The 24447-nt window shown below is 42.7% G+C and overlaps 3 protein-coding genes across 4 annotated transcripts; 2 read left to right on the top strand and 1 right to left on the bottom strand.

Annotated features, from left to right (window-relative positions):
* The first annotated feature begins 907 nt into the window (after window positions 1-907).
* On the top strand, window positions 908-8807 carry ACOD1 (aconitate decarboxylase 1). The gene is made up of 5 exons (XM_060769442.2): window positions 908-1570; window positions 2020-2181; window positions 3579-3668; window positions 5273-5478; window positions 6605-8807. Exons 1-5 carry the CDS (start codon window positions 1559-1561, stop codon window positions 7560-7562), a joined length of 1428 nt encoding a protein of 475 aa, XP_060625425.2. The 5' UTR covers window positions 908-1558; the 3' UTR covers window positions 7563-8807.
* A 654-nt stretch (window positions 8808-9461) lies between these two features.
* Window positions 9462-13881, bottom strand: LOC132771435 (glutamine amidotransferase-like class 1 domain-containing protein 3, mitochondrial). Its single transcript, XM_060769443.2, has 4 exons — window positions 13716-13881; window positions 11479-11650; window positions 10084-10288; window positions 9462-9744 (listed from the first exon to the last, which is right to left on the bottom strand). The coding sequence occupies exons 1-4, from the start codon at window positions 13824-13826 to the stop codon at window positions 9552-9554; spliced, it is 681 nt and encodes a 226-aa protein (XP_060625426.2). The 5' UTR covers window positions 13827-13881; the 3' UTR covers window positions 9462-9551.
* A 2180-nt stretch (window positions 13882-16061) lies between these two features.
* On the top strand, window positions 16062-23806 carry CLN5 (CLN5 intracellular trafficking protein). 2 transcript variants are annotated; one of them, XM_060769448.2, is made up of 4 exons: window positions 16062-16262; window positions 17559-17724; window positions 18336-18561; window positions 21853-23806. In XM_060769448.2, the coding sequence occupies exons 1-4, from the start codon at window positions 16186-16188 to the stop codon at window positions 22362-22364; spliced, it is 981 nt and encodes a 326-aa protein (XP_060625431.2). In that variant the 5' UTR covers window positions 16062-16185; the 3' UTR covers window positions 22365-23806. The 2 variants fall into 2 exon arrangements, with proteins under 2 accessions (XP_060625431.2, XP_060625432.2); XM_060769449.2 differs by having other exon boundaries at window positions 16173-16262; window positions 17585-17724.
* Window positions 23807-24447: the final 641 nt, after the last annotated feature.

Here is a 24447-nt window from a genome sequence, read left to right as displayed (position 1 = left end):
AGGGATTACTTTGACCAGGGACCACTACAATGATCGTACCAAAAGGGTTATGAATCAGTTTTTGGTCCACTTTAGATTCGGTTTGGTTATTTGGAGTGCTGATTCAGAAAATTGCATTGGATAGACCACATCAGCTCTAGTTTCTGAATCAGCACCCCAAATGACCCCAGAAACAGGCCTAAAAGCAAAAACACCAACGTGCCCCTGTTCCACCACATGGAACAGCTCTGCTCAAGGGAAGGGAGGAGGATGAGAAGAAGCAGTCAGGAGGCTTGATGTTGTGTCTTTCATGGGTAGTCAGCCTCTCCCCTCCCAACATCCCCGTTGCCTCGACACTATAACAGGGTTTCACAAGACCAGTCACTCTTGTTGCAACAGTGTAGTAATGGTGAGGCCGTGGACCCTATTTTAGTTCTTGTGGACAAATGGTGGTTCATGGACCACAAGTTGAGAATCACTGATCTAGACAGTCAGGCTTTATGATAAACTGGATTATATTACTCAGTCTACTCTTTGCTATACTATTATTAAATGTAGCCTATCACCTGTTCTATTTTTTCATCTCCATAAAATAAACACATGCTTAATATAAAAAAACTCCAAAAGTCAAGATAAGAGCTTGGCTAAGACCATGGAGGCACTTGAAATTTGAAATCCCAGCCAATGAGTGAAGTGGAAAAGTAAACAAGAACTGTGCCACATGTTTGTGTTCATCACACAGACAAATAGGAACCAATCACTACTACTCTACCAAACACTTGACCTGGTTCATTGCGATGAAGTGGTAATATGAGAAGATGAGAAGATAAGTATATTAGAGAAAGACAGCCATGAGCTAATTGGAGGAAAGATTATCTATAAGTGCAACTTACAGAACTCCCCTTGTTAAGGACTATCCCATACCCTGATGTTTCAGGACCAAAACCTGGGACCTAGGGATGATCCATCATTATTTCAACCAGATGGGCCCTGGTGATGTTACAAGAGGCAGGCCCTTGTGATGTTGAGAGAGTAGCATCAACCAAATATCAAGAACATGGAAAACACACATATACGCACTTTTAAAGACAATACTGTCATCCTGAGGTTCCTTACTGTGAGGATCTGGGAAAAAAAACAATACCTGTGAGCAGAAAGCCCTATAACATACCAGAAGTTTTTACTCAGGACATTAGTGTGCTCTATCTGGGACATACAGCCTGAGGATGACTAACTCCTTATCTTTACTTGTGTTTTGTCTCTGTTTGACAATCTGACATGTTTTCCGTCTCTTTTGCACATGACACAAATTTGACTCATCCACTGTTGCAAGAGCCTGCCGTAGTCTACAATCTCGGTTATTGTGTTCAGGGGAAAGTTGGAAATGTTGAAAAGAGGAAACTTCTGGGCAGACGAAGGGCCAAGCTGGCACCTCACATTCCCCAGAGCAGTTCCTCATGGCATATAAAAGGCAGGGTCTCTTTGCCTTACCAAAAGATTCTCAGAAAAACTGGTCACCTCCACTGTTTCTCCTGGAGCCTGATCTGAGAGGAAGTGAGAACGTGCTACTCATTGCAAGATGTGGGCAAAGGTACTCTTTTCATTTATTACTCTGAAGAGGGGAAAGCAATTCATATAGAAGTTCTATAATTCTTGTGGAATTGAACAGCTGGAGGAAGAGAAGTCCAGGTGCTTTCTGCTAACAGAGAGATTTTGGTGCAGTGATACATTTACTGGTATCCTGTTACTGGCAACACCATAAGTCCAACTTACATTGTGTTTATCTTTTTTATTACCTTGGTTTGCATTATCTTCTATCCGCTTAATGGTCACATGCATCTCACTGAACTCTTGAGCCTCTCCAGCTCTTCCCTCTGTGGTCATTCCATGGATATGGAAGGTGGAGGGTTGGTGAAACATCTGACTATGGTCTTGTGGTTCAAATGCAGATGATATATGATCTGCAGAGACTTCCAAAAGACCCCAATGGGTAATGCACGCATTCTACATCTATGAATTCCTTTTTTTTTTTTTTGCTAGAATATTACTGGAAATTTTGCTAATGTAATCCATGGGTTGACCACAAACCACCTGACAGATGTGGTTATTCAGAGAAGCAAACGGATGATTCTGGATACCCTGGGAGTTGGATTGCTCGGCACCAGGACAGATGTTTTTCAGAAAATGGTACAATACAGCAAGGTATGATGCTCAAGATGTATATAACATGAATAACTATTCTTAAAAGTAAGTGTATATCTTCAGTTGTGAATAAGTTTTCACCTTTTTTTCAACAACTCTAACTTTTTAGTCACTTTTTTTGTTCTGAGTATATGGGATCACTAAATGAGGCAGAGTGTTCCACGATTTAGTATTTTTTCCTGATGTGCCTCATGTTTATTTCTTTTCTTTTTTTTTTTGCATGAGGAGCTACCTTCTTCCATATTTTTGAATAAAAGAAAAGCAAAATGTTTCTTTCAAAAATATGTAACTAATTATAAATTTAGAACTATAATTAGCATGTTTTAAAGCTGTTCGAGCACATAAAAAGCTGGATTTTTTAAACAGTGTACATAATGTACTATGCAAATGCATACAATTTCCTATAAGTATTATGGCATTGCTGATATTTGCATAATGTATTATATTTTGATAGAAAATATATGTGGTACAGAAGCACCCCCATTCACACACAGCCTTCATGACATATTGTTCATGAACTTGAGAAGTAGGAGCCAATGCATGGCCGCAGAATACAGGACACGCAAATGGTTCCAGGTCAAGTCCTTGGGAACTCCAAGGAGTTGTGGAGAAGGAAAAGATCCTGTCCCGACAAAAGCTCTGGAAACTGTACTTTTCAGCATGTGCCACATAAACCATCTGATGTGGTGGATCAGCAGCCCCCCCCCCCCCCAAGCTACTCTAAATGCCAGGGGCAGATCTTGTATTGATGCCATGTTACAATCATATTTGCATAGTTTTCTGCGCATGAAACAGCATCACCTTGAGTAACATTGGAGTAGAGCAGTGTTTCTCAACCTGTGGGTCCCCAGATGTTTTGTCCTTCAACTTCCTAACAGCTGGTAAACTGGCTGGGATTTCTGGAAGTTGTAGGCCAAATCACCTGGGGATCCACAAGTTGAGAACCATTGGTGTCGAAAGTGGTGGATTTCAAGGGACCAGCAAGACAATTCAGCAAAAAGGGGCAGCGGCTACAGCCTCTTTATGGCATCCCAAGTAAAATATCAAACTTTAAACGAAACAAACCAAGGGCAGGTTATTAGTGCTCTCACTTCCATTGTATTTTAGGCAAAATTTCTCCCTTCTCTTTCATTCAGACCAGTAGTTCTCAACCTGTGGGTCCTCAGATATTTTGGCCTTCAACTCCTATTCTATCAGCTGGTAAACTGGCTGGGATTCCTGGGAGTTCTGGGCCAAAACATCTCGGGGGCCCACAGGTTGAGAAGAACTGATACAGACAAATTATAAAAAAAAATGTCCTGAGTGCCTTACACTGTGGTATTTCTGACTCTCAGGAGAATTAAAATTAATTGACTTATGTCTTAACTGTATACTAAACTGTTGTCCTGTGGTTTCAGATCTACAGCTCTGACACATCCAGCTCTGTCTGGGGTCACCCGTATCTTAAGCTTCCTGCTCTGTATGCAGCTTTCGTGAATGGAGTGGCGGTAAGGAAATACACTTCTAGATGTGGCAGGCTTCGTAGGTTTTTTTGTTTTGTTTTGTGGTACACAGGCTAGCCATTTAGAGTGAAACCCCAGGCAGTACAATTTTATATACATTGATTCCAAAAGAAATTCAGTGAATGCAATAGCACTTATTCTCAAGTAAGTGGTTATCATATCGAAGCATTCAGCGAGACAGCTCTACAGCACTATATTTCTGTCCTTTTCAAACTGAAAAAATCCACCTCACTGTTTTTTACTAGTAGTATAATTTCTAGAGTGTTATGTATCCCATAACCTGGAGGGAGGGAATAATTTTGGGACCACAGTTTGGAATTCCTATGCCACATAGAGCTTCAGGATACTGTGTGCTACAGTCCAAAAAAGCAACATTACCATGCCACCGTGCAAGTGAACCAATCATCATTCTTCACCCTGTTACTATTTCTACATTACTATGTATGACTCTCATACCTTGGAGAATATAGTGTTCCCTTGCCGCTTCGCGGTTCGCTTTATGCAGACTCGCTGTTTTGTGTTTTTTTTAAAATAATGTATTTTTTAATAAACATGGATTTATTGGTGCTGGCAGGCCATTAATTGCCGCTGGCGGAGGGAGGATATTGAAGCATTGTTGTCAGGGAAAGAGGAGGAGGCCACCACCTAGAGCAAGGGAAACACCACTACTTTCGATGAGCTGCCTTCTCTTCTCTCATCCGTACCTCCTTCCTACTCCGGCAAGCTCTCCCTCCCCCCCCTCTGCCTCCTGGCCTGCCTGTCTGCTTGCGCCACGGGCCATGGTCCCCAAAGAGGTAAGCAGGTGGGCCCAAGGTGGAGGGGACAGGATCGGGGCCAGGTTCAGAAGGGCGAGGGCCATCTTTGGCAGAGAAGGCCTTGGCTGGGTCTTGCATCAAAGCGCTGGTAGTTTAGGAAGGAGGGGGGAAGAGGAGGAGGAGTAAGAGGGGAGAGGGAGCCAGATGTTCCTATTTCACGGATTTTCACTTATCGCGGGGAGTCCTGGAACGGAACCCCCGCAATAAGTGAGGGAACACTGTATTCGTGGAATTGCCACGAAAGTATGAAAATGCAAATATTAGCAAGGCCTATTAAAATAAACAACTTCTAGTGGAAGTATACCATAATATTGCACTGCAGGACCTAGAAAATACTTAAGAGAGGACACCTTTCTAGTATTTCTAGGTCCTCCAGTGTAACACTATGCTCTGTTTTAGCAGAACCATACTATAGATCATGTGTTTTCAGATCTGGGCAAGTGAAATTATAGATCTTCATCCTGCAGATATGATGGGCAATATTGAGCCGGTGTAGTGGTTTGAGCTGAGAAATATGATTCTGGAGACTGATGTTCAAATCCCTGCTCAGGTATGGAAACCCATTTTCTCAGTCTCAGGAAGGCAATGGTGAATCCCCACCGAATAAATCCTGCCAAAAATAAATGCCATGATAAGGTCGCCTTAGGGTCACTGTAAGTCTGAAAGAACTCAAGATTTCAATATGAAATCTAGAAATCAGAATGTTTATTTTAAATATAATATATATATTTAACTGGTGATCTAAAATCAGAGCATTTTTCATTCTTTCCAAAGATTCACTCCATGGATTTTGATGACACTTGGCACCCAGCCACACACCCCTCTGGGGCTGTGCTGGCTGCTCTCCTTGCTGCCTCCGAAGCCATACCTAAAAAGCAACGTATTTCTGGTCAAGACTTGCTTTTGGCTTTCAATGTAGGAATTGAAGTACAAGGAAGGTTGATGCACTTTTCAAAGGAGGCCAGCAATGTTCCTAAAAGGTATGTTAAGGAAACCATTTCAGTGTAGTGGGCCCTTTGTATCCACTGTGGTTTGGTTCCAGGACCCCAATGGATAAAAAGCCCCATCATATATAGTGGCATATTAAGATGTTGTATCTTATCTCTTGGGAGGGGGTTGATATTTTGAAGTCATTGGTAGTTACATCTGTTCAGAATCCATTGATAACAGAGAGCCAATTGTAGAGTTGAGGCGCAGTTCTTGTTAAGGATATTAATTGAACCTAAGCATGAATGTTCCTTTGGACTTCAAGAGACATGGGATGCAATTTGTGTTTCACTTGATACATTTCTCAGGCAAATCTCCCTGATCTAAATAACTGCAGCAATAACAGCTGAAAAGGATAAACTGTATTCATAATAAGGCAAAGGTAAAGGATTCCCCTGACATTAAGTCCAGTCGTGTCTAACTCTGGGGGGTGGTGCTCATCTACATTTCTAAGCCAAAGAGGCGGCGTTGTCCATAGACACCTCCAAGGTCACGTGGCCAGCATGACTTCAAGGAATGCTGTTACCCTCCCGCCAAGGCAGTATCTATTGAGTTACTCACATTTTCATGTTTTCAAACTGCTAGGTTGGCAGAAGCTGGGGCTAACAGCAGGAGCTCACCTTTCTCCTCCATTTCTAACTGCCAACCTTTTGGTCAGCAAGTTCAGAGCTCAGGAGTTTCACCTGCTGCACCACCTGGGAGCCCTATTCATAATAAAGGTCAACACAATTATTTAGCCAAAGCTCTGCACTTTTACATCCCATAATTTCCCAGCAACTACAATACCCAAATGGTAAATCAATCCCCCCCCCCCCCCAACCCACCAGTCTTCAAATTTGGGTGTATTGGGAATTTGTGCCAAATTTGGTCCAATAAGTGATAATACATCCTGCATATCAGATCTTTACATTATTATTCATAACAACAGCAAAATTAGTTATTAAGTAGCAATGAAAATAATTTTATGGTTGAGGGGTCACCACAACATGAGGAACTATATTAAGGAGACGCAGCATGAGGAAGGTTGAGAAACACTGCTTTAAGGGCAGATCATGAATTTCAGAAAGTTACATTAGATCTTTCTGCAAGAAAACTAAAGCTGTTTTGGCCTTTTCTTAGGTTTCACCCACCATCCATCCTTGGCACCCTGGGAAGTGCTGCAGCCACCGCTAAACTCTTGGGTCTCAATCAGTTTAAATGCAAGGAAGCCCTGGCAATTGCTGCCTCTTATGGTGGCGCACCATTGGCCAATGCAGCCACCCAAACTAAACCTCTCCATGTGGGCAACGCAAGCAGGCATGGCTTGGAAGCAACCACTTTGGCATCCTTGGGTCTCCAGGCAAACAAACTGATCCTGGACCTCGAGTCAGGCTTTGGAGTCTTTTACACAGAATACTTGCCTCAGACTCTGCCAAGCTTGGAATGCTATTCTTGGTTGCTGGGCCAACAAGACGTTGCAATCAAGACCTTCCCAGCACACCTTGGCACACACTGGATGGCGGAAGCAGCCCTGGCCGCAAGGAAGCACCTTGCAAAGGATGGGGAGTCCCTCCCCATCGGCCGAATCAAGTCGGTCCTGCTTAAAGTCCCGGACATGCAATATGTTAATAGGCTGTTCCCTTCCTCTGAACATGAAGCTAGGCATTCTTTCCAATTTGCGGCATGCTCTGCACTGCTGGATGGGTGCATCTCTGTTGAGTCATTCAAAGAGAGGAACATCTCCCGCCCAGAGCTAAAGGAGCTGCTCAGCAAGACACATCTAGAGCATCCTCTTGACAACCACCCCAGTTTCAACAGCCTTTACTGCGAAATCGTCATCACCCTCAAAGATGGAAGCACCTTTTCAGAGCATTGTGACACCTTCTACGGGCACTGGAGGAAGCCACTGCGCAGGGCCGACCTGGTGAAAAAATTCAATGCCAATGCCACCACTGTTCTTTCACTGGAAGGAGCCCAACGCATAATTGAAACAGTTGATCATTTAGAAAGACTAGAAGACTGTAGAGTGTTGACTTCACTTCTCCAAGGGTATGAGTTGACAGCCGAACAGGCAAAACTGAGAAGTGAGCTGCCATGAAGGACTTCTAAAATGAAGTTTCATCCCTGCACAATTGAGATGGATGGCTTTTCAGACTTAGGATTGTTTGGTTTTCTCAAAAAATCATTTGCTATGGATCAGATGAACTTCTGAGAAGTAAATCCAAAATGATTATGTATTTTATATGCACATCCAGGAGCCAAAAACAATCCATATATTAGACTGTGTGTATGTGTGTGAGATAAACAAGAGCCCACTGCTTTGGTATAGCAAGAATAGCTCTTCAGATCTTGACCAATGGTGCTTTCATTTGCAGAGTATCACAAAACCTCTTCTAAGGGCCCTTCCAGACAGGCCCTATATTCCAGGATCTGATCCCAGGTTATCCCAGATTATCAGGCAGTGCAGACTCATATAATCCAGTTTCAAGCAGGAAACCTGGGGCATAGGGCTTGCATGGAAGGGCCCTAAGTCCTATGGCTTTTAACCTGGGCCAAATTCCTGCTGTCTCCTAGTTCAGGAAGACCAAGTTCTGTATGTCCCATTTGAGGGCAATGAGTAGTGAACTTTGTTATCGTATTTCTAGCACAGAGGTTCTGGGACACTTTAGATGGGAGTGCTGAACACCCATCATCTCCAGGCATTATGTACAAACTGTCAAGTGATTCTTTCTGTATTATCAACTACGATGTTTTAAAATGGCCTTGAAAAGGTGTTCTAGAAGTCATTTTCACTGCAATGAATTTGTTCTCATGCCTTACCAACCTGCATTCAATAAAAAATTAAAGACTGCCACCCTGTTGCAACAACATGGTGATATCCGAGACCCTTTGTGAGGAACACAATCCAAGAAAAGATGTGTAGAGTTCAGTTCCACTGCAAATATTTGGGCAGCTGAAATATGCACCAGTTGGATTCCTTGCCTTTTTTATTTGGCCCAATAAAAATATTATTTTGTGGAATTTGGATTTTGATATATTTTGCTACATGGCCATCATGGCTGCCATATTACATTTCAAATGAACATTGGCGCCAGCCATTTTCAATGTAACTGTATTTTAAATTGCTTTTAGTTGTAATGTTTACTTATGTTTTAGTTAACTATGCCTTATTGTTTTGTTTTTCATCACAATGCTTAATTCTTTTGTCATAAGCTCACTGTTGTTCCTGTTGTTTATTGTGTAGTATTTTGATATGTTTGTACTCACCTGAGGCATTGAATGCTTGCCTTTTTGTATATGTAATCTGCCCTGAGTCCCCTCGGGGAGAGAGGGCAGTCCAGAAATAAAGTATTATTATTATTATTATTATTATTATTATTATTATTATTATTATTATTATTATTATTATATTACTCCTGAACATGTAAATCTAAGTGGCTGAAACTTGGGAATTGTATTTGCTAATGGGAGAGGGATGGGACACATGGAGCCTAATAGATAGAACTGAATTACAATTTCCAGCTTCCACAACCAAGAGATCTTCTGGGACCTGCAGTGCAAAAAACATTAGCCTAGCAAAACTATATTCTAGATCTAACTGTATAAATTCTGCACCTGTAGGATAAAAATTGCTCACTTCATTGCATTATGGGATACAGCTTATAATACTTTCACATTAAACCTTTGTGCCAGCGGGACTGAAGACTGACAGGTCGGAGGTTTGAATCTGGGGAGAGCACGGATGAGCTCCCTCTGTCAGCTCCAGTTCCCGATGCTGGGACATGAGAGAAGCCTCCCACAAGGATGGTAAAACATCAAAACATCTCGGCAACATCCTTGCAGATGGCAAATTCTTTCACACCAGAAGCAACTTGCAGTTTCTCAAGTTGCTCCTGACCCTCCCCCCCCAAAAAAAAATCTGGGAGAAGAAACAAGCCTAATCTGTTAAAAGACTAAAATAAAACAAAAAACCAAGATAATGTTCAAGAGTCTAAACTCAGGAGCTGAATAAATTTTATTAATTCCATTTATCATGATAAGTTCTATTTGTTAAACATAATTTCCATCAGTCACTAGCTGTCCCCACTCAGGCAAGTTTCAGGACTTCAGAAACCATGGCTCCAATGCCATCGAAAATCTCATGCAAGGGGGCCTTGCACATGAATGCGCACGTGGTGACGATCTTGTTAGCAGAATCAACATGGGCTTCATGCACATCTTTGGAAATGTGCTTGCATCCAAGTTCTTCTATTGCAGCTGCTGTGTCCGCATCAGGAAATCTGCAAGAAAGCAAGTCACAAAAACTAGGAAACTGTATCCAGAAAAAGAGGATTAGGAGAGCGGTTCTGCAGATTTCCAAGAACGAGTGACACATTCTTGCTGCAATTAGAAGCAAGCTGGAAATCCTCCAAATTGTTTTTCATAATCTCCACAGAATAACAGGTTACTTTGGGTTCTGTGTTATCTATATGTTGTCATTTATTGGATTATGGCTTAAAAAATCTAGGATCATGGGTAAGTCTCTCCCTAAACAGCAAATCTCAGGATTCTACATTATGTTGCCCATTAAAGCCCACCGGCAGACAGGTGATACTCCAAATTGCCAGCTGTTTGCTTACCTTCCATCTGTATCTTTGCTGTGGCCAACAGTGACTTCACAGCCAGGGAAGATTTTGGCTGCCAGCACAGGGGAGATGCAGCACAGGCCAATTGGCTTCTTTGCACTGTGAAAGGCCTCAAGGGTGGACTTCACCTGTTCGTTTACAGAGCACTCCTTCCCTTTCACAGCCCAGGAACACAGGTTCTTCGCTACTCCAAAACCCCCTTAAAGGAAAAAGAACGGAAGAAGACTTTCAATATTGGGAAGGGGAAAAAACACCACTTTGATTGGTCAAAGGACATTTAGTATAATGCCAAGTTTTTAACTTTGTTTTTTATTTTTCTATACCAGGGGTCCGCAAACTAAGGCCCGGGGGCCTGATATGGCCCTCCAAGGTCATATACCCGGCCCTCGCTCAGGGCCAACCCAAGTCTGAAACGACTGGAAAGCACACAACGACAACAATCCTATCTCATCAGCCAAAAGCAGGCCCACACTTCCCATTGAAATACTAATAAGTTTATATTTGTTTAAATGGTTCTTCATTTTAATTATTGTATTGTATTGAGTGTTTTTGCACTACAAATACAATATGTGAAGTGTGCATAAGAATTAATTCATGTTTTTTTTCCAAATTATAATCCGGCCCTACAACAGTTTGAGGGACTGTGACCTGGCCCTCTGTTTAAAAAGTTTGAGGACACCTGGTCTATTCATTATAACTGTATTCTCAATTTGCTTCTGACACGATAAATAAATAGCTTGTTAAAACTAACTGGCATATAATACTACCAAGGAAGCTAAAACATATGCAAAGCAGTGAGAAATCCCTTTATCTTATGTATGACCTCCAAGTCATCCCTGTATGAGATTTGCAGCACCAGATCATCCTTAGAGATTTCCAAATATCTTAACACTTTGAGGAGTGAACAGGTGGCAAGTTCCTTAACTTGTTTTTATACAGTGTATCCCCAGACATAAGACAGTGTCTGACTGAGTTCAGGGAGACTTACTCTAGCTAAAGTATCACAGCAGAGATGGGGATCCCCATGGTCCTCTGGTGCAGAAATGGGCGATGGGAGAAGGGACCTTTGACATATGTGGAGGGGCTTGGGCTAGGCTGCCCTTCAATGCCACCCCTTCCACCAACCTAGCTCCCAAACACGTCCATGTCTCTTGAGGGGGTAATCCCAATCCATCATTCACCCACCCCTACAGGATTCAAAGGGGATGCCAAGCCTTGGGGAACCAAGCCTTTGAGGAACACGTATTCTCCTTTGGGGGAGTGTTGTCACACTGGGACACAACATTGGAGACACTCACTTCCAATCCCCCTCCATAACACTGCACATATTCAGGGAATGCAAAACTGTCAAAGACAAGGAGTAAAGGAGTCACCTGCAAAAGGGCTCACCTGGGAAAATGACAGCATCAAATTCACCAACTTTCAATTCGGCCAAATCCTGAATGTTGCCTCTTGCAAGGCGGGCACTTTCCACTAAGACATTTCTTTTTTCTTCACTTGGGCAACCTTTTAAATGGTCGATCACATGCATTTGCTCAATATTTGGTGCAAATATTTTTACCTGAAAAGAAAACAAAACACAAATAAATGTGTATGTGCATTTACTATGAGACAGACACTCTATATAGCAAACAGGAAACTTATAGTGCACCCAGATCAAGCAGGGTTTTTCTTATTTTTTTAAAAAAATGCAATCAATATAATTACTGCAAGCATCAGGATTGAGAAGTTTCCTGAATGTAAAGGTGTCAATATATAGTGAGAGAAGTCCCTTAAAATTCAGTTTATAAGTAAAGGGTAAATGTTTCCCCTTGACATTAAGACTAGTTGTGTCCAACTCTGTGGGGTGGTGCTCATCTCCATTTCTAAACCAAGGAGCCAGCCTTGTCTGTAGACACCTCCAAGGACACGTGGCCAGCATGGCTGCATGGAGCGCTGTTAGCTATTGATCTACTCACATTTAGCATGTTTTTGAACTGCTAGGTTGGTGGAAGATGGGCTAACAGCAGGAGCTCACCCCATTCCCTGGATTCGAACTGCCAACCGAAAGTTCAGCAGCTCAGTGGTTTAACCTGCTGAGTCACCAGGGGCTCCCACAATGTATACGGTTTATAGTAAAGGTTTTCCCTTGACATTAAGTCTAGTCGTGTCCGACTCTGGGGATTGGTGCTCATCTCCATTTCTAAGCCAAAGAGCCAACGTTGTCTGTAGACACCTCCAAGGTCACGTGGTCAGCATGACTGTATGAAGCACTATTATACACGTATGTTATTTTACATGTTGTCTACTGAGCCAATTATGGGATGTTGTGTGTCTTCCGGTAGTTTCTGATATGGTGCTCGATTATATATTGTATTGCCACTTAGGCTCTCCTTTTCTATAGAGACAAATCATTATTATCGTCATTGTCATCTATCATGGAGTTTCCTTGACAAGAGTGTTCAGAGTGGGATTTGTCTTTGCTGTTCTTTGAGGCTGAGAGAGTGTGACTTCCCAAAGTCACCTAGTGGATTCCCCTGGCCAAGTGGAGAGAGGTGCGAACCCTTGTTCCCAGTGTTATAGTCCAAGGCTGAAACCACTCTAGTGGTTCTCAGTCTGTGGGTCCCCAGGTGTTTTGGCCTACAACTCCCAGAAATCCCAGCCAGTTCACTAGCTGTTAGGATTTCTGGGAGTTGAAGGCCAAAACATCTGGGGCCCCACAGGTTGAGAACCACTGGTCTAGTAGGTTAAAAACCACTGCACTAAGGCATACTTGTTCAATCTTGACTATAATGGTAGTGTAAATGGGGACTCAGGTGTGAACCTCACAAATTTATTTATTTACAGTATTTATATTCCGCCCTTCTCACCCCACAGGGGACTCAGGGCGGATTACAATGCACATATACATGGAAAAACCTTCAATGCCAATTAGACAGACAACATATATAGACAGACACAGAGGCAATTTAACATTCCAGCTTTTCCGGCTTCATGAGAGTTTGCTCAATTTCGGCCACAGGGCAGCTATCGCTTTACCGTCTACTTGTGACACTGAGTCCTTGATGGAGTACTTCCTCATTCTTACGCACAATGCTGGAAGGATTTTTTATGGTGTCATAAATTAGTTAAATTAGCCTTTCTGCATAAAGCGGTACCCAAATTTCCTATTTGACAGATTTAACTAGGGTTTTTTTGGGGGGCTGCATAGGTCAACAGCAAACTTGACTATTAATAGTCGGGAGCTCACTCTAACCCGGGCTGGCTTTGAACTCATGACCTTTTGGTCAGTGGTGATATGACCTCTCGGTAAGTAGTGATTTAATGCAGCTGGCTACTAACTAGGTGCGCCACAGCCCAGTCCAAATTCAGCGGGACTTAATTTCCTAAAGCTGCAATTCTATTTAAACCGGCTGGCAGTGAACGCAGTGAGTCTAGATTGCCTTGCAGAATACATAGACAGGGCAAACACACTGGGAGTCTAAGACACTTTGGTCCTCCAGGACTTTGGGACTTCAATTCTCAGACGCCTCGGCGGCTTCGGCCAATGGCCGGGGATTCTGGGAAATGAAGTCCAAGCCTCTCGGGAGGCCATGCTCGGGGAACGCCGCTCCAGGAAAGGGCCTCCCAAGGCCGCGGGGCCTCACCTCTGCTCCGGCGCGACTGAGGTGGACCAGGGCGGCGGAGGCCTCGTGGATCTCGCTGCCATCGAAGACGCCGCACCCGGCCAGGACCAGCGCCACCCGCCGCCCCGCCATCTGCACAGCCTTCTCCTTCTTCTCCAGCGAGGGACCGGCTCCAGCGCGCCCCCTGCTGGCCCCGCCCAGAATGCATACCAGGCCACGCCCCCTCCCTGGCCGATTCCAGGGGCAATTCCAAGACCTTATGAAACGAAGAAGACATCCAGTCTATCAGGCGCTCCTTTACACGGAGACATCCTTGTTGTTTTTATTTTCTCCTCCGCTGGTTAGTGGAGCCCGTCTTCTCTTCTCAATGGGGCCTCTTTTCCAGCATCCCAGCCAATGAGAGCTTTCTTTCCAGTCCAAAGAGCATTGAGACTTTACAGGCCTTTATGGTGGCAAGTTCTTAGTGGCGTGGGCATCCCAAGCCACCTTGTCTCTCTCCTGAGGAATCTGTACAAGGACCAAGGAACAATAGTAAGAACTGACCACGGAACAACAGACTGGTTCAAGATTGGGAAAGGCGTACGGCAAGGCTGCATACTCTCACCCAACCTTTTTAACTTGTATGCAGAACACATCATGCGATGTGCAGGGCTTGACGAATGCAAGGCTGGGGTTAAAATTGCTGGAAGAAACATTAACAACCTTAGATATGCAGATGATACCACTTTGATGACCAAAAGTGAGGAGGAGCTGAAGAGCCTTCTAATTAAGGTGAAAGAAGAAAGTGCAAAAGCTGAGTTGCAGCTAAACATTTAAAAAAACCAAGATTATGGCAACAAGAATGATTGACAACTGGGAAATAGAGGGAGAAAATGTGGAGGCCGTGACAGACTTTGTATTTTTAGGCGCAAAGATTACTGCAGACGCGGATTGCAGCCAGGAAAACAGAAGACACTTCTTGGGAGGAGAGTAATGTCCAATCTCAATAAAATAGTGAAGAGTAGACATATCACATTGGCAACGAAGATCCACATAGTTAAAGCTATGGCATTCCCCATAATAACCTATGGATGGGAGAGCTGGACCATAGGGAAGGCTGAGCGAAGGAAGAGAGATGTTTTTGAACTGTGGTGTTGAAGGAAAATTCAGAGAGTGCCTTGGACTGCCAGAAGAGCCAACCAGTCCATACTTCAGGAAATAAAGCCCGACTGCTCATTAGAGGGAAGAATATTTGAAGCAAAGTTGAAGTATTTTGGCCACATCATGAGAAGAAAGGAAAGCTTAGAGAAGACAAGGATGCTGGGGAAAATGGGAGGAAAAAGGAAGAGGGGCCAACCAAGGGCAAGATGGATGGATGGCATCCTTGAAGTGACTGGCTTGATCTTGGAGCTGGGGGTGGTGACAGCTGACAGGGAGCTCTGGTGTAGGCTGGTCCATGAGGTCACAAAGAGTTGGGTGTGACTAAACGAATAAACAAAAACAACAACATGGGGGATAACAAATTTTAATCCCCTTTCATACCTGACTTGTTTCAGTCCAGATCAGGGCTTCCACATGCAATGGAAGACAGGCCATGTATAGTTGTTACAGTTGTTGTTGGGCACTTTCAAGTTGTTTCCAGCTTATAGAGACGCTAGAACAGGCCTGGGCCAACTTCAGACCTCCATATGTTTTGGACTCCAACTCCTGCAGTTCCTAACAGCCGGCAAGTTGTTAGGAATTATGGGAGTTGGAGTCCAAGACACCTGGAGGGGTGAAGTTGGCCCAGCCAGACCTGCCCTAGAGCAAACCTTCCATGGAGTTTTTCTTGGCCAGATTTATTCATAAAGGGTCGGCATGTGCTTTCCTCTAGGACAAACATGGGCCAACTTGGCTCCTGCAAGTGTTTTGGACTTCGACTCCCACCATTCCTAACAGCCTCAGGCCCCTTCCCCTGAGGCTGTTAGGAATGGTGGGAGTTGAAGTCCAAAACACCTGCAAGGCCCAAGTTGGCCCATACCTGCTCTAGGACTTCCAAGAATGCCAGTGGGGGCACTAGTATCACATAAATGCAGTTTGGCGCCACTTTGCCATGGCTCGGTGCTCTCGGATCCTGGGGCACTATCACCCTTGGCCAAGAAGGCCCAAGACCTTGTGAAACTACAACCCACAGGCTGTTAAAAGTGGTGTCACGCTGTTTCCCATCACCAAATCTGAATCCCCAAACCCAAACGTTTTCTGGTTGTTTTGGACTTCAACTCCCAGCAGCCTTCGCCGCCTCGGGCAATGGCAAGGGGTTCTGGCAACTGAAGTCCACATAAGGGCGGAGCAAGGAGTGCGCCTGCGCGTGAAGAGAGTCGGCCGGAGGGCGCATGCGCACTATATCTGTCAGACGGCTTGTCATGTGACAGCCTCGCTCAGCTGACTCCGAGGGGAATTGCCCGGAAGCGAAGCTCGCTAGGACGCTTTTCTGCTTCTCCGCCTGGCCTGTCGCCCTTCGTTTCCAGGGAAGATGGCGTCTCTTTGGCTCTTGCTGGTCTCGGTGGTGATCTTCCCTCCTCCTTGCTCCACGTGGCCCGTGCCCTACAGGTGAGGCAGGAAAACATATGAGTAGTGGAGGCTTGAAGAAGGTTGTCATTTCCAACTAGGCTTTGCCTCCAGAAGCCCCATTTGGTCAGAGCTCACCAAGCCTGGATCTGCACTGACCTGTATCCCAGGTTATCTGTTTGCAACTAGACTATGTGTCTTCACTGCCAAATAATCTGGGATTTTTTTTTCGTGTCAGGAGGGACTTGAGCAACTGCAAGTCACTTCTGATGTGAGAGAATTGGCCATCTGCAAGGACGTTGCCCAGGGACGCCGGGATGTTTTGATGTTTTACCATCCTTGTGGGAGGCTTCTCCATGTCACTGCATAGGGAGCTGGAGCTTACAGAGGGAGTTCATCCCCGCTCTCCCCAAATTCGAACCTCCGACCTGTCAGTCTTCAGTCCTGCAAGGGTTTAACCCATTGTCCCACCCGGGGCTCCTGAGATATATGGCAGTGTAGATCCAGCCCAAATGAACCAAAAAGTAACTCTTTGCCACGCTCCACTTGCTGGGTCTCTGGGGTTTGTTACAAAGGGATGTGGAACTCACAAACTGGACTTTTTTTTTCACCCGACTTACTATTTGGACCACTCAGAAAAGTATTAGCTCAAGGATTGCAAATAGGTGGCCCTCCAGATGTTTAATTGCAACTTTGATCCTCCTGGTTGGAGCTACAAGCTAACTTGGTCTAGAGGGCTGTATCCGTGTGCTAAATGGTGTTAAGGAAGGGCCCTTCATGGCACCTAGAGTAATAGAATAATAGAGTTGAGAGACCACATAGGCCATCTAGTCAAACATCCTGCTTTGCAGGAAAAACACAATCAAAGCACCCCCAACAGATGGCCCTCCAGTCCATTTACAAGCTTCCAAGGGAGGAGCTTCCACCACACTCTGAAGCAGAAAGTTCCATTGCTGAACGGCTCTTATAGTCAGAAAGTCCTAATATTAAAGTGGAATCTCTTTTCCTGTAATTTGAACTCATTGTCTTTCAGTTCTTGTTTTATCCCTTCTGTGTGGAGTGGAAGGAGCTTCAGCAGAGCTGCATAGTCTCCTGAAATAAAAATGTATTGGAAGTCCTGGTATCTTTAAGAGGCAAACCATATGATTTTAGGGATTTTAATGTATGAAGGATTGCAAGCTTCTGAGACAAAGCTTTTTACAGGGAATGGGGAAATTGTGTAACATATATAAACAAAAACTCTCCAAGAAGTGTAAGCCAGAAGCAACTATCAATGTGTCACATAAACATTTTTGCATCTTTTTCATTGAAATAATGAATGACTTTATTTTAATGCAGGCGTTTTGATTACCGCCCTAAAACAGATCCTTACTGTCAAGCCCGATACACTTTCTGCCCAACTGGGTTTCCCGTCCCACTGATGAGCGACAAGGATGTCTTGGAAGTTTATCGACTGCAGGCCCCTGTTTGGGAGTTCAAAGTGGGAGACCTCTTTGGACGTATGGTATGGTGGCTTTTTCTCCCTCTTCCTCTGCCCTTCTGCTCTTACCCCAACTGACATTAAAATCAAGAGGTATAATGTCAATGAATAAGCATAGTTTATTTATTTAAATAGGTGTATAAAATAACAAGGTTGGTGTTTAATGTGTTTGGAAAAGGCCAAGATGGCAACTTGGCAGGACTCTGAACACTCTGATTTTTTTCCTAACTCATTTTATAAATTACTCAAAGTACTTTTAAAAATTACACTATCAAGATTGCTTTAAAAATATTTAACCTTGGCTACTTCTGTTTTTTTACAATTGTTAAACTCTTCTTCTCAGATCAGGTAGTGGAGACTCTCCAGATATTTTGCACTTTCCAAAAGTTGAAAATTTAAGGAAGCAAACTCTGTAACACTTGCAAGCTGTTAGATTTGGGAAATCCAAATGTAGATCCCTCCTGAGTTACAAATCCCTCAGTGTGACTTCCTCACAGGGATGTCTGAAAATCAAGTAGGAAGGAGAACAGCCGTGTCTGCTTCCTTAAGCTCCTTGAGAAAAAGGCAGGGTATAAACACAATGAATACATAAATAAACATTGCCCATGTCATGGTTGCTTGTTTGCCTCTTTCAGAAAATCATGCACGATGCTGTCGGTTTCAGGAGCACTTTAACAGGGAAAAACTACACGATGGAGTGGTATGAGCTCTTTCAGCTGGGAAACTGTACATTTCCGCATATACGGCCCGATCTGTTTGCGCCTTTTTGGTGCAACCAAGGAGCTGCCTGCTTCTATGAAGGAATAGATGATGCCCACTGGAAAGAGAATGGGACGTTGGTCCAGGTGACCACAATCTCAGGTAAGCAGTCAAGCATTCCCATAGGCCTTGTTACACAGTTCAGGGGAGTTTAATGATAATTATAATTGTCCCAAGATCATTTTTCTCAGCTGCACAATGAAGAAAATGTCAGGATCTTGTATCCATAAAAACATGGGGGGACAGCTGCCTGAAACCCATTATGTTTCTAGTGAAACTAAAGGACTTCTTCCAGTTTCATCTCAGAAGACAAAGTTAACTATACTGAACCTTTGTGGCAGGTGACTCTTTTTCACCTACAGCTTTATTACAATTCAAAAACATTGTAAATGGCCTCAGCTGCTCATCCCATGCTTCATTTCTACAGTGTGCTGTGTTTACGTTGACTTTTGAGTACCTTGCTCATTTACACTGGCCAAGTGTAAATCTTACAGCTTGTGAGAGAAGCAAACCTCATCAGTCAGCAGCGCCTATAATGTTCCTCAGACTTGTCTGTCAGTAGTTAAGAGCCGAGATCCACATTTTCAAAGGAAGTGAAACATTAAACATTCCATAATGACTAATTGTATGAGCAGCACCGAGGAAGTGATACCATAATAAGCAAGACAAAAACTGAACTGAGGTTCTTTCCTCTGTGGAAAATACAGAGATTTGAAATCTGCCTGGTTAAAAACCTAAGCAGTCATGTCTGGCTAATGGCTATAGTTTTTCTGCAATTAGCTGGGCATTAAGGGAGTGTTAAAAACATAATTTTAGCAGATGGGGATTAAAATATCCTTCCCAGAGCTGGGAATTGTGCAGTCAACAAACAGTAGCATTTGCTCACCTAGAGATCTTTTGGGGATACACAGATTTCCCTAGCTCCTCAAATGTCCATTTTAGAGGGGGTTTTCACATCAAAATTCACACATGCTGCTGCTAGGAACACCCCAAAGCTCTGCAAACCTTCATTTCAGCCCAGAAATTGTGGTTGGATGTGACTTCCTGTTGTAGGTCTTGGTTCCTTTTTCAGCCAAAAATAAAATTCTGTGGCCTATAATCAGTGCCACTTGAGAACTGCCACAGAAGCAATCTGATTTCCTCTGTGTTGACTCACCATTCACCAGTGGCTTAAAAGGGCCCTCTTTAGTTGGAATTAACAAAGAAGACCCCCACCTGTGGCTCCTGCAACAACCCATTGCTCCCTCAACCCAACGGCATCAATGGGGCCGAAGGGTGCTGAGTTTTCATGTGAATGTGCTCAGTGCTTTATAGTTTTGGAGAAAAAACAAGAGTCCCGTTTTGGGGGAATCTGAAGTTCCGGAGGGGAGATTGTTAGGAAATTTAGAGCCAGTTCAGAGCCATGAAATAGGCCCTGTGATGAAAGAGGTTTTGGAGAGGATATGTACCAATTCTTAGCAGCCACTATTGATGGCCCATCTTGTCTACTGTGTGATAGGAGACATGGGCTCTTCATACCTATTGTTTCATAAACAGTATTTCTCTCTCCTCCTTCCTTGCTCCCTAATGTCAATGGAAAGAGTATGTGTCCCTATAGTCTGTGATACATTGCAATAAGTGGGGAAGTAGGCACATTGTTGCCTCCCTCTCCCCTCCAAACAATGAATGTGGAAGGTGGGAAACAGGCCAACAATTGTTTTAGGGAAGATGGTAGGAAAATACATAATGACAAGGAGAGTAAGAACATAAGAGCCATGTTGCTCCATAACATCCAATTGGTTGCATAAGGGAAGGCCACCAGCAGGACAGCTGCCCCCTCCATCTAGCACTCCCTGGCAGCAGATTTATAGACATGAGGCCCCTTGTGCTGGAGGTGGGGTGTGGCTGTCCAGAGTACTAGCCCCTAGTGGCCCCGTCCCCATGAATCTGCCCAACCCTCTTTTAAAGTTGGCAACTGCAACGACCTCTTCTGGTAGTGAAGCCCACATCCCACTGTGCCAGGAAGTTTTGTTACTCTTAGTGCTTTCACTCCCCTCCTATAATATGTAGATATTTTAGTGAACTTGAAGAAGTTTTATAGTGTTTACACACCTTGCTTATAAGCTTCAACCCTGTTTAGTCAGAGAACCTTAATGAAGGTAAATAGCCCTGTTGGGAGTGTGAGCATCATGGATGGATCTGTTTTCACATTTGCTGGGTTTTGCAGAGTGTGTGTGTATACACACACACCCTCTCTCTCACATACACACATATATACACATATACATATAATGCAAAGCAGACAGGAGCTGCAGCAGCTTTGAAGTAAAACTGGAGCTCCACACACTAGAGCAATAAAGATCAGAAAAAGCAGAGCTCAGAAACAATGAGTTACAAGTAATGGATTTGTAATGGATTATTTTTCTGTAACCAAGTCCTTACCTATCAAAACATCAATGCAGTGAGTTGTTGTGGTGGTTATCCCCAAGACTGTGGAACGACCTGCCAGAAGAGATCCGACAGCTAAATGAGCTGTTGGAATTTATAACACATTTGCAGACTTACCTTTTCCAGCAGGCTTACCTAGCCAGTTTTAATCACAAATTTTAAAATTGCATCTTATGTTTATTTAATCTTTGTTTTGTGTATTTAATATGTATTTTGTAGAAATGTTTTAATATGTGTATTTTATAGAATGTTTTTAGATTATTGTGTTTTTAGCAATGTTATAACCTGCCTCAAGCCATGAGGAGAGGCGGGTAAGAAATAATAATAATAATAATAATAATAATAATAATAATAATAATAATTTCTTCTTCTTTCCTTACAAAATGTTAAGTTTGAGGGGATCATTTTAAACCATTTTCAACTCTTTTCCTACTTTTAAATATACAGATGCACAATTCCTCCTCTCCCCATTCTAGTTTTTGGATAGACAAATGTTATTATTTGCAACTACACTTACATTCTTGTTGTACTAGTAGTCAATTTTATTACCTCTTGGAACAGTCTAAAAGTGTGACTATTCAGTAAGGTTCATCAGAATATTTTTGACAGGAATTTATGTTGTGCATTATTTTTAAAAAGAGAGTATGTGCTGAAGTCCTAGTGAATCTCTAGAAGCACAGTAGATGTGCCAAATTCATAATTGTGTGAGGCTTAATTTAACATCAATTTCAAATTAGACTAGACCTACTGAAATCAGTGGACCTATTCATTTTAATAAATAAAGTTAACTCTTGTCCAGATTGAAACAGAATTATAGTTCAGACTAAAACAGTAACCTAGGCCATAGCCATTAATATTATTTGCATAGCTTCTGAAATCCCTGTTTTCTGGGCCGCAGATGTTTTAACTTAGAAAATATGCAGTAAAATTCTGAACAGAATGACGTTCTTTCCTGCCTTCTTACAGGAGCTGTGTTTAATGAAATGGCGAAGTGGGTGAAATATGACAATGACACTGGCATTTACTATGAGACGTGGGCCGTCAAAGAGAGTCCAGACAAGAATGCCAGAGTTTGGTTTGAGTCGTACGAATGCTCCAAGTTTGTATTGCGGACATATCAAAAACTGGCTGAACTTGGAGCTATTTTCAAGAAGATACAAACTAACTATACCACCGTCACTCTCTTCAGTGGACAGCCCACTTATTTGGGAAATGAAACAACTATATTTGGACCACGTGGGAACAAAACAGTAGCTGTTGCAATTAGAAACTTCTATTCTCCATTCAAACCTTTTCGGTCAGTCAAAGAATTCTTCGTAAACCTCTTGAGAATAGTTGATGAGGTGGTTCTGGATCACCAGTTTTACCTCTTTTACAACCTCGAATATTGGTTTTTGCCCATGAAGTATCCTTACATGAGAATAGCCTATGAAGAAATCCCATTGCCTAATTCAAATACCACAAAGTTTGGCATGTAATTAAGCCTTCATGTTCTAAAATAATACCTCTATTTGCTGAGGACAGGCCAGGGCATTCTTTCAGAGTGAAGTGGAAAGGAGCAAGTGGTGGTAGACACCTGGATTTCTATCAGTATTAGAAGTCCTCTGACAAGTTAAAGATATCTGAACCAAGCTATTTTCCTTGCACTGAATCAGAATGTGAGATTTTTTTTTTACAGATCTGTACTTCTATTTTTCTATATATTCTTATAGTTTAATGAACTCCCTGGCATCATTTCTTGATGGATGATATATAAATATTTAAGTTTAGACCATGGAAGCATCATTAATCAAAGCTGGCATATTTTATTTATTTCATACATTTCTATCCCATCCTTCTCTCCACAAGGGGACTCAGATTTGTATAAACTGTCACTTTCAAATGGTGGGTCATCAAACAATAAACAGTGACAAGTATCTAAAGAGTGGACAAAATGTGGCTCACGACGCTGTTCTTTTGCAGCCCTTGGCCACTCCAGATTTCCTTCTGACCAAAAATTGCGTAAATTGCTTCTTGAGAAATCCTGCAGACCTGCCCCCGTTTTTTTCAAAGCTAGCAGTAGACATCCTGACCAATTTCAGGTTTTGGTTGTTGTTTTTCTGGGTTTGTGTAGCACTCAGAGGGTTCTGGGGACAAAACTACCACAGCAACCATCCCAATGTAAATTAACGAACGAGCAAGTTTTGTCTGTGAAGAGGACTCAAAGATGCTTTATTGATTGAATTTGGGGACCACAACTATTACAATGTACAAGTTGTGTGACAGTGTTAGGAATCTATACCTGGAATATGAAGTGCGGTAGATGTAAACCTCACAGAGATACTGTGCTCTTGATGCAGCTGGTATAAAATGTATGCATCATCTGTCATACCTGAAAGTAAATGAGAAACAAACCAAACCAACAGCTGTTAAATATAGTTAGATTCACAATGGAGGTTGAAGCATCTCATATCAACTTCATGTTTCCAACTTCCCAGTTGCAATGCCCCCCCCCCCCCCCCCCGGTCTATTTTCTAAGAATATTGCAGTAGAGACATCAGTCCTCAAGAGAAGTGTAGTCCTTAGATTGTTGATTATGTCAGCTTAGGTTGGTTCTCAGGTTGTTGATCATGTGAACTGGCCTTTAAAACCAAAAGTGTTGTTGCGATATGATTGCTCCAATCACAAGCCAACCCCATGGTAGCATCTGTGCCAATCTGCCATAAACCTGGGAGGTAATTACTGGAGGCACCCAGATGAGTCACAAGCACCAAATTACTTGGCCTCTGCAACTTTTGATTTGGAAAAAATCCTGTTGACTGCCAACTTTTTTTTGCTATTGGCTGAATTGTTTTTCAAGCTTTGAATCAATACTTTTGCCTCTACAGTGTTATTTTTTGTGCCATAAACCTGAAAATAAAAGTCTGTTTTTAAAAACAAATTTCTTGTGTGTCTTATGAAATATTTGTAATTTATCCAGGTTTTTTCTTTTAATTTTTATTTTTTTCTTATAAATAAGCATTCATATTTAAGAGTAATTCCCACCTCCCCCTATTGCTTTCTGGAGAAGAGTTCCCTCTACAGGATTCTCTGCGCTGACTTCTGGGGTTAATTTCCTCTGCACTCTCATTGTGTTACTACAATATTACAGCTGTTTATTTGACACACTGGACATCGTGTAAACATTATTCATGCAGGAATTCAGCTGATTTAAGCCAGTACCTCATTCTAAACATGTGACTTCAATATTGTGTTCACTCCACCTTCCCATCACTACAATTGAATATTAAGAAAGATATTACTTAAATATGCATTTTAAAACCAAAATAAACACAGCTACCCCACATGACTTGAAGAATATAGTTTACTCACTTAGCTGTGGGAATATACAGTGCAATCCCTCATATCAATAGATACATTCCCTGGACTTATCAAGGAAACACAGAAATGAATGACTTCTGGGGGGAAGCACAGCATGGAATTATGTTGGAGTGGATCTTTTCTTTGAAACGACTGAACCATTTTTTTTCTGATCAAAGACAGGAAAGTATTAATCTTTCAAAAGGAAAGAGGAGGATGACG

This window comes from Anolis sagrei, chromosome 3 (assembly GCF_037176765.1).
Source record: "Anolis sagrei isolate rAnoSag1 chromosome 3, rAnoSag1.mat, whole genome shotgun sequence".
In the NCBI taxonomy this organism is placed as follows: domain Eukaryota; kingdom Metazoa; phylum Chordata; class Lepidosauria; order Squamata; family Dactyloidae; genus Anolis; species Anolis sagrei.
The sequence above is the reverse complement of the archived record's forward strand: the minus strand, read 5'-3'. Positions and strand labels throughout refer to the sequence as shown.

Coding starts and splice junctions, on each gene's coding strand:
- CLN5 (XM_060769448.2), top strand. CDS start 16,186: ATGGCGTCTCTTTGGCTCTTGCTGGTCTCGGTGGTGATCTTCCCTCCT. Junction 16,263..17,558: donor ACGTGGCCCGTGCCCTACAG/GTGAGGCAGGAA, acceptor ATTTTAATGCAG/GCGTTTTGATTACCGCCCTA. Junction 17,725..18,335: donor GAGACCTCTTTGGACGTATG/GTATGGTGGCTT, acceptor TGCCTCTTTCAG/AAAATCATGCACGATGCTGT.
- ACOD1 (XM_060769442.2), top strand. Junction 3,669..5,272: donor CTTTCGTGAATGGAGTGGCG/GTAAGGAAATAC, acceptor TTCTTTCCAAAG/ATTCACTCCATGGATTTTGA. Junction 5,479..6,604: donor GCCAGCAATGTTCCTAAAAG/GTATGTTAAGGA, acceptor GCCTTTTCTTAG/GTTTCACCCACCATCCATCC.
- LOC132771435 (XM_060769443.2), bottom strand. CDS start 13,826: ATGGCGGGGCGGCGGGTGGCGCTGGTCCTGGCCGGGTGCGGCGTCTTC. Junction 10,289..11,478: donor TGATGCTGTCATTTTCCCAG/GTGAGCCCTTTT, acceptor TTTTCCTTTAAG/GGGGTTTTGGAGTAGCGAAG. Junction 9,745..10,083: donor AGCAAAGATACAGATGGAAG/GTAAGCAAACAG, acceptor GCTTTCTTGCAG/ATTTCCTGATGCGGACACAG.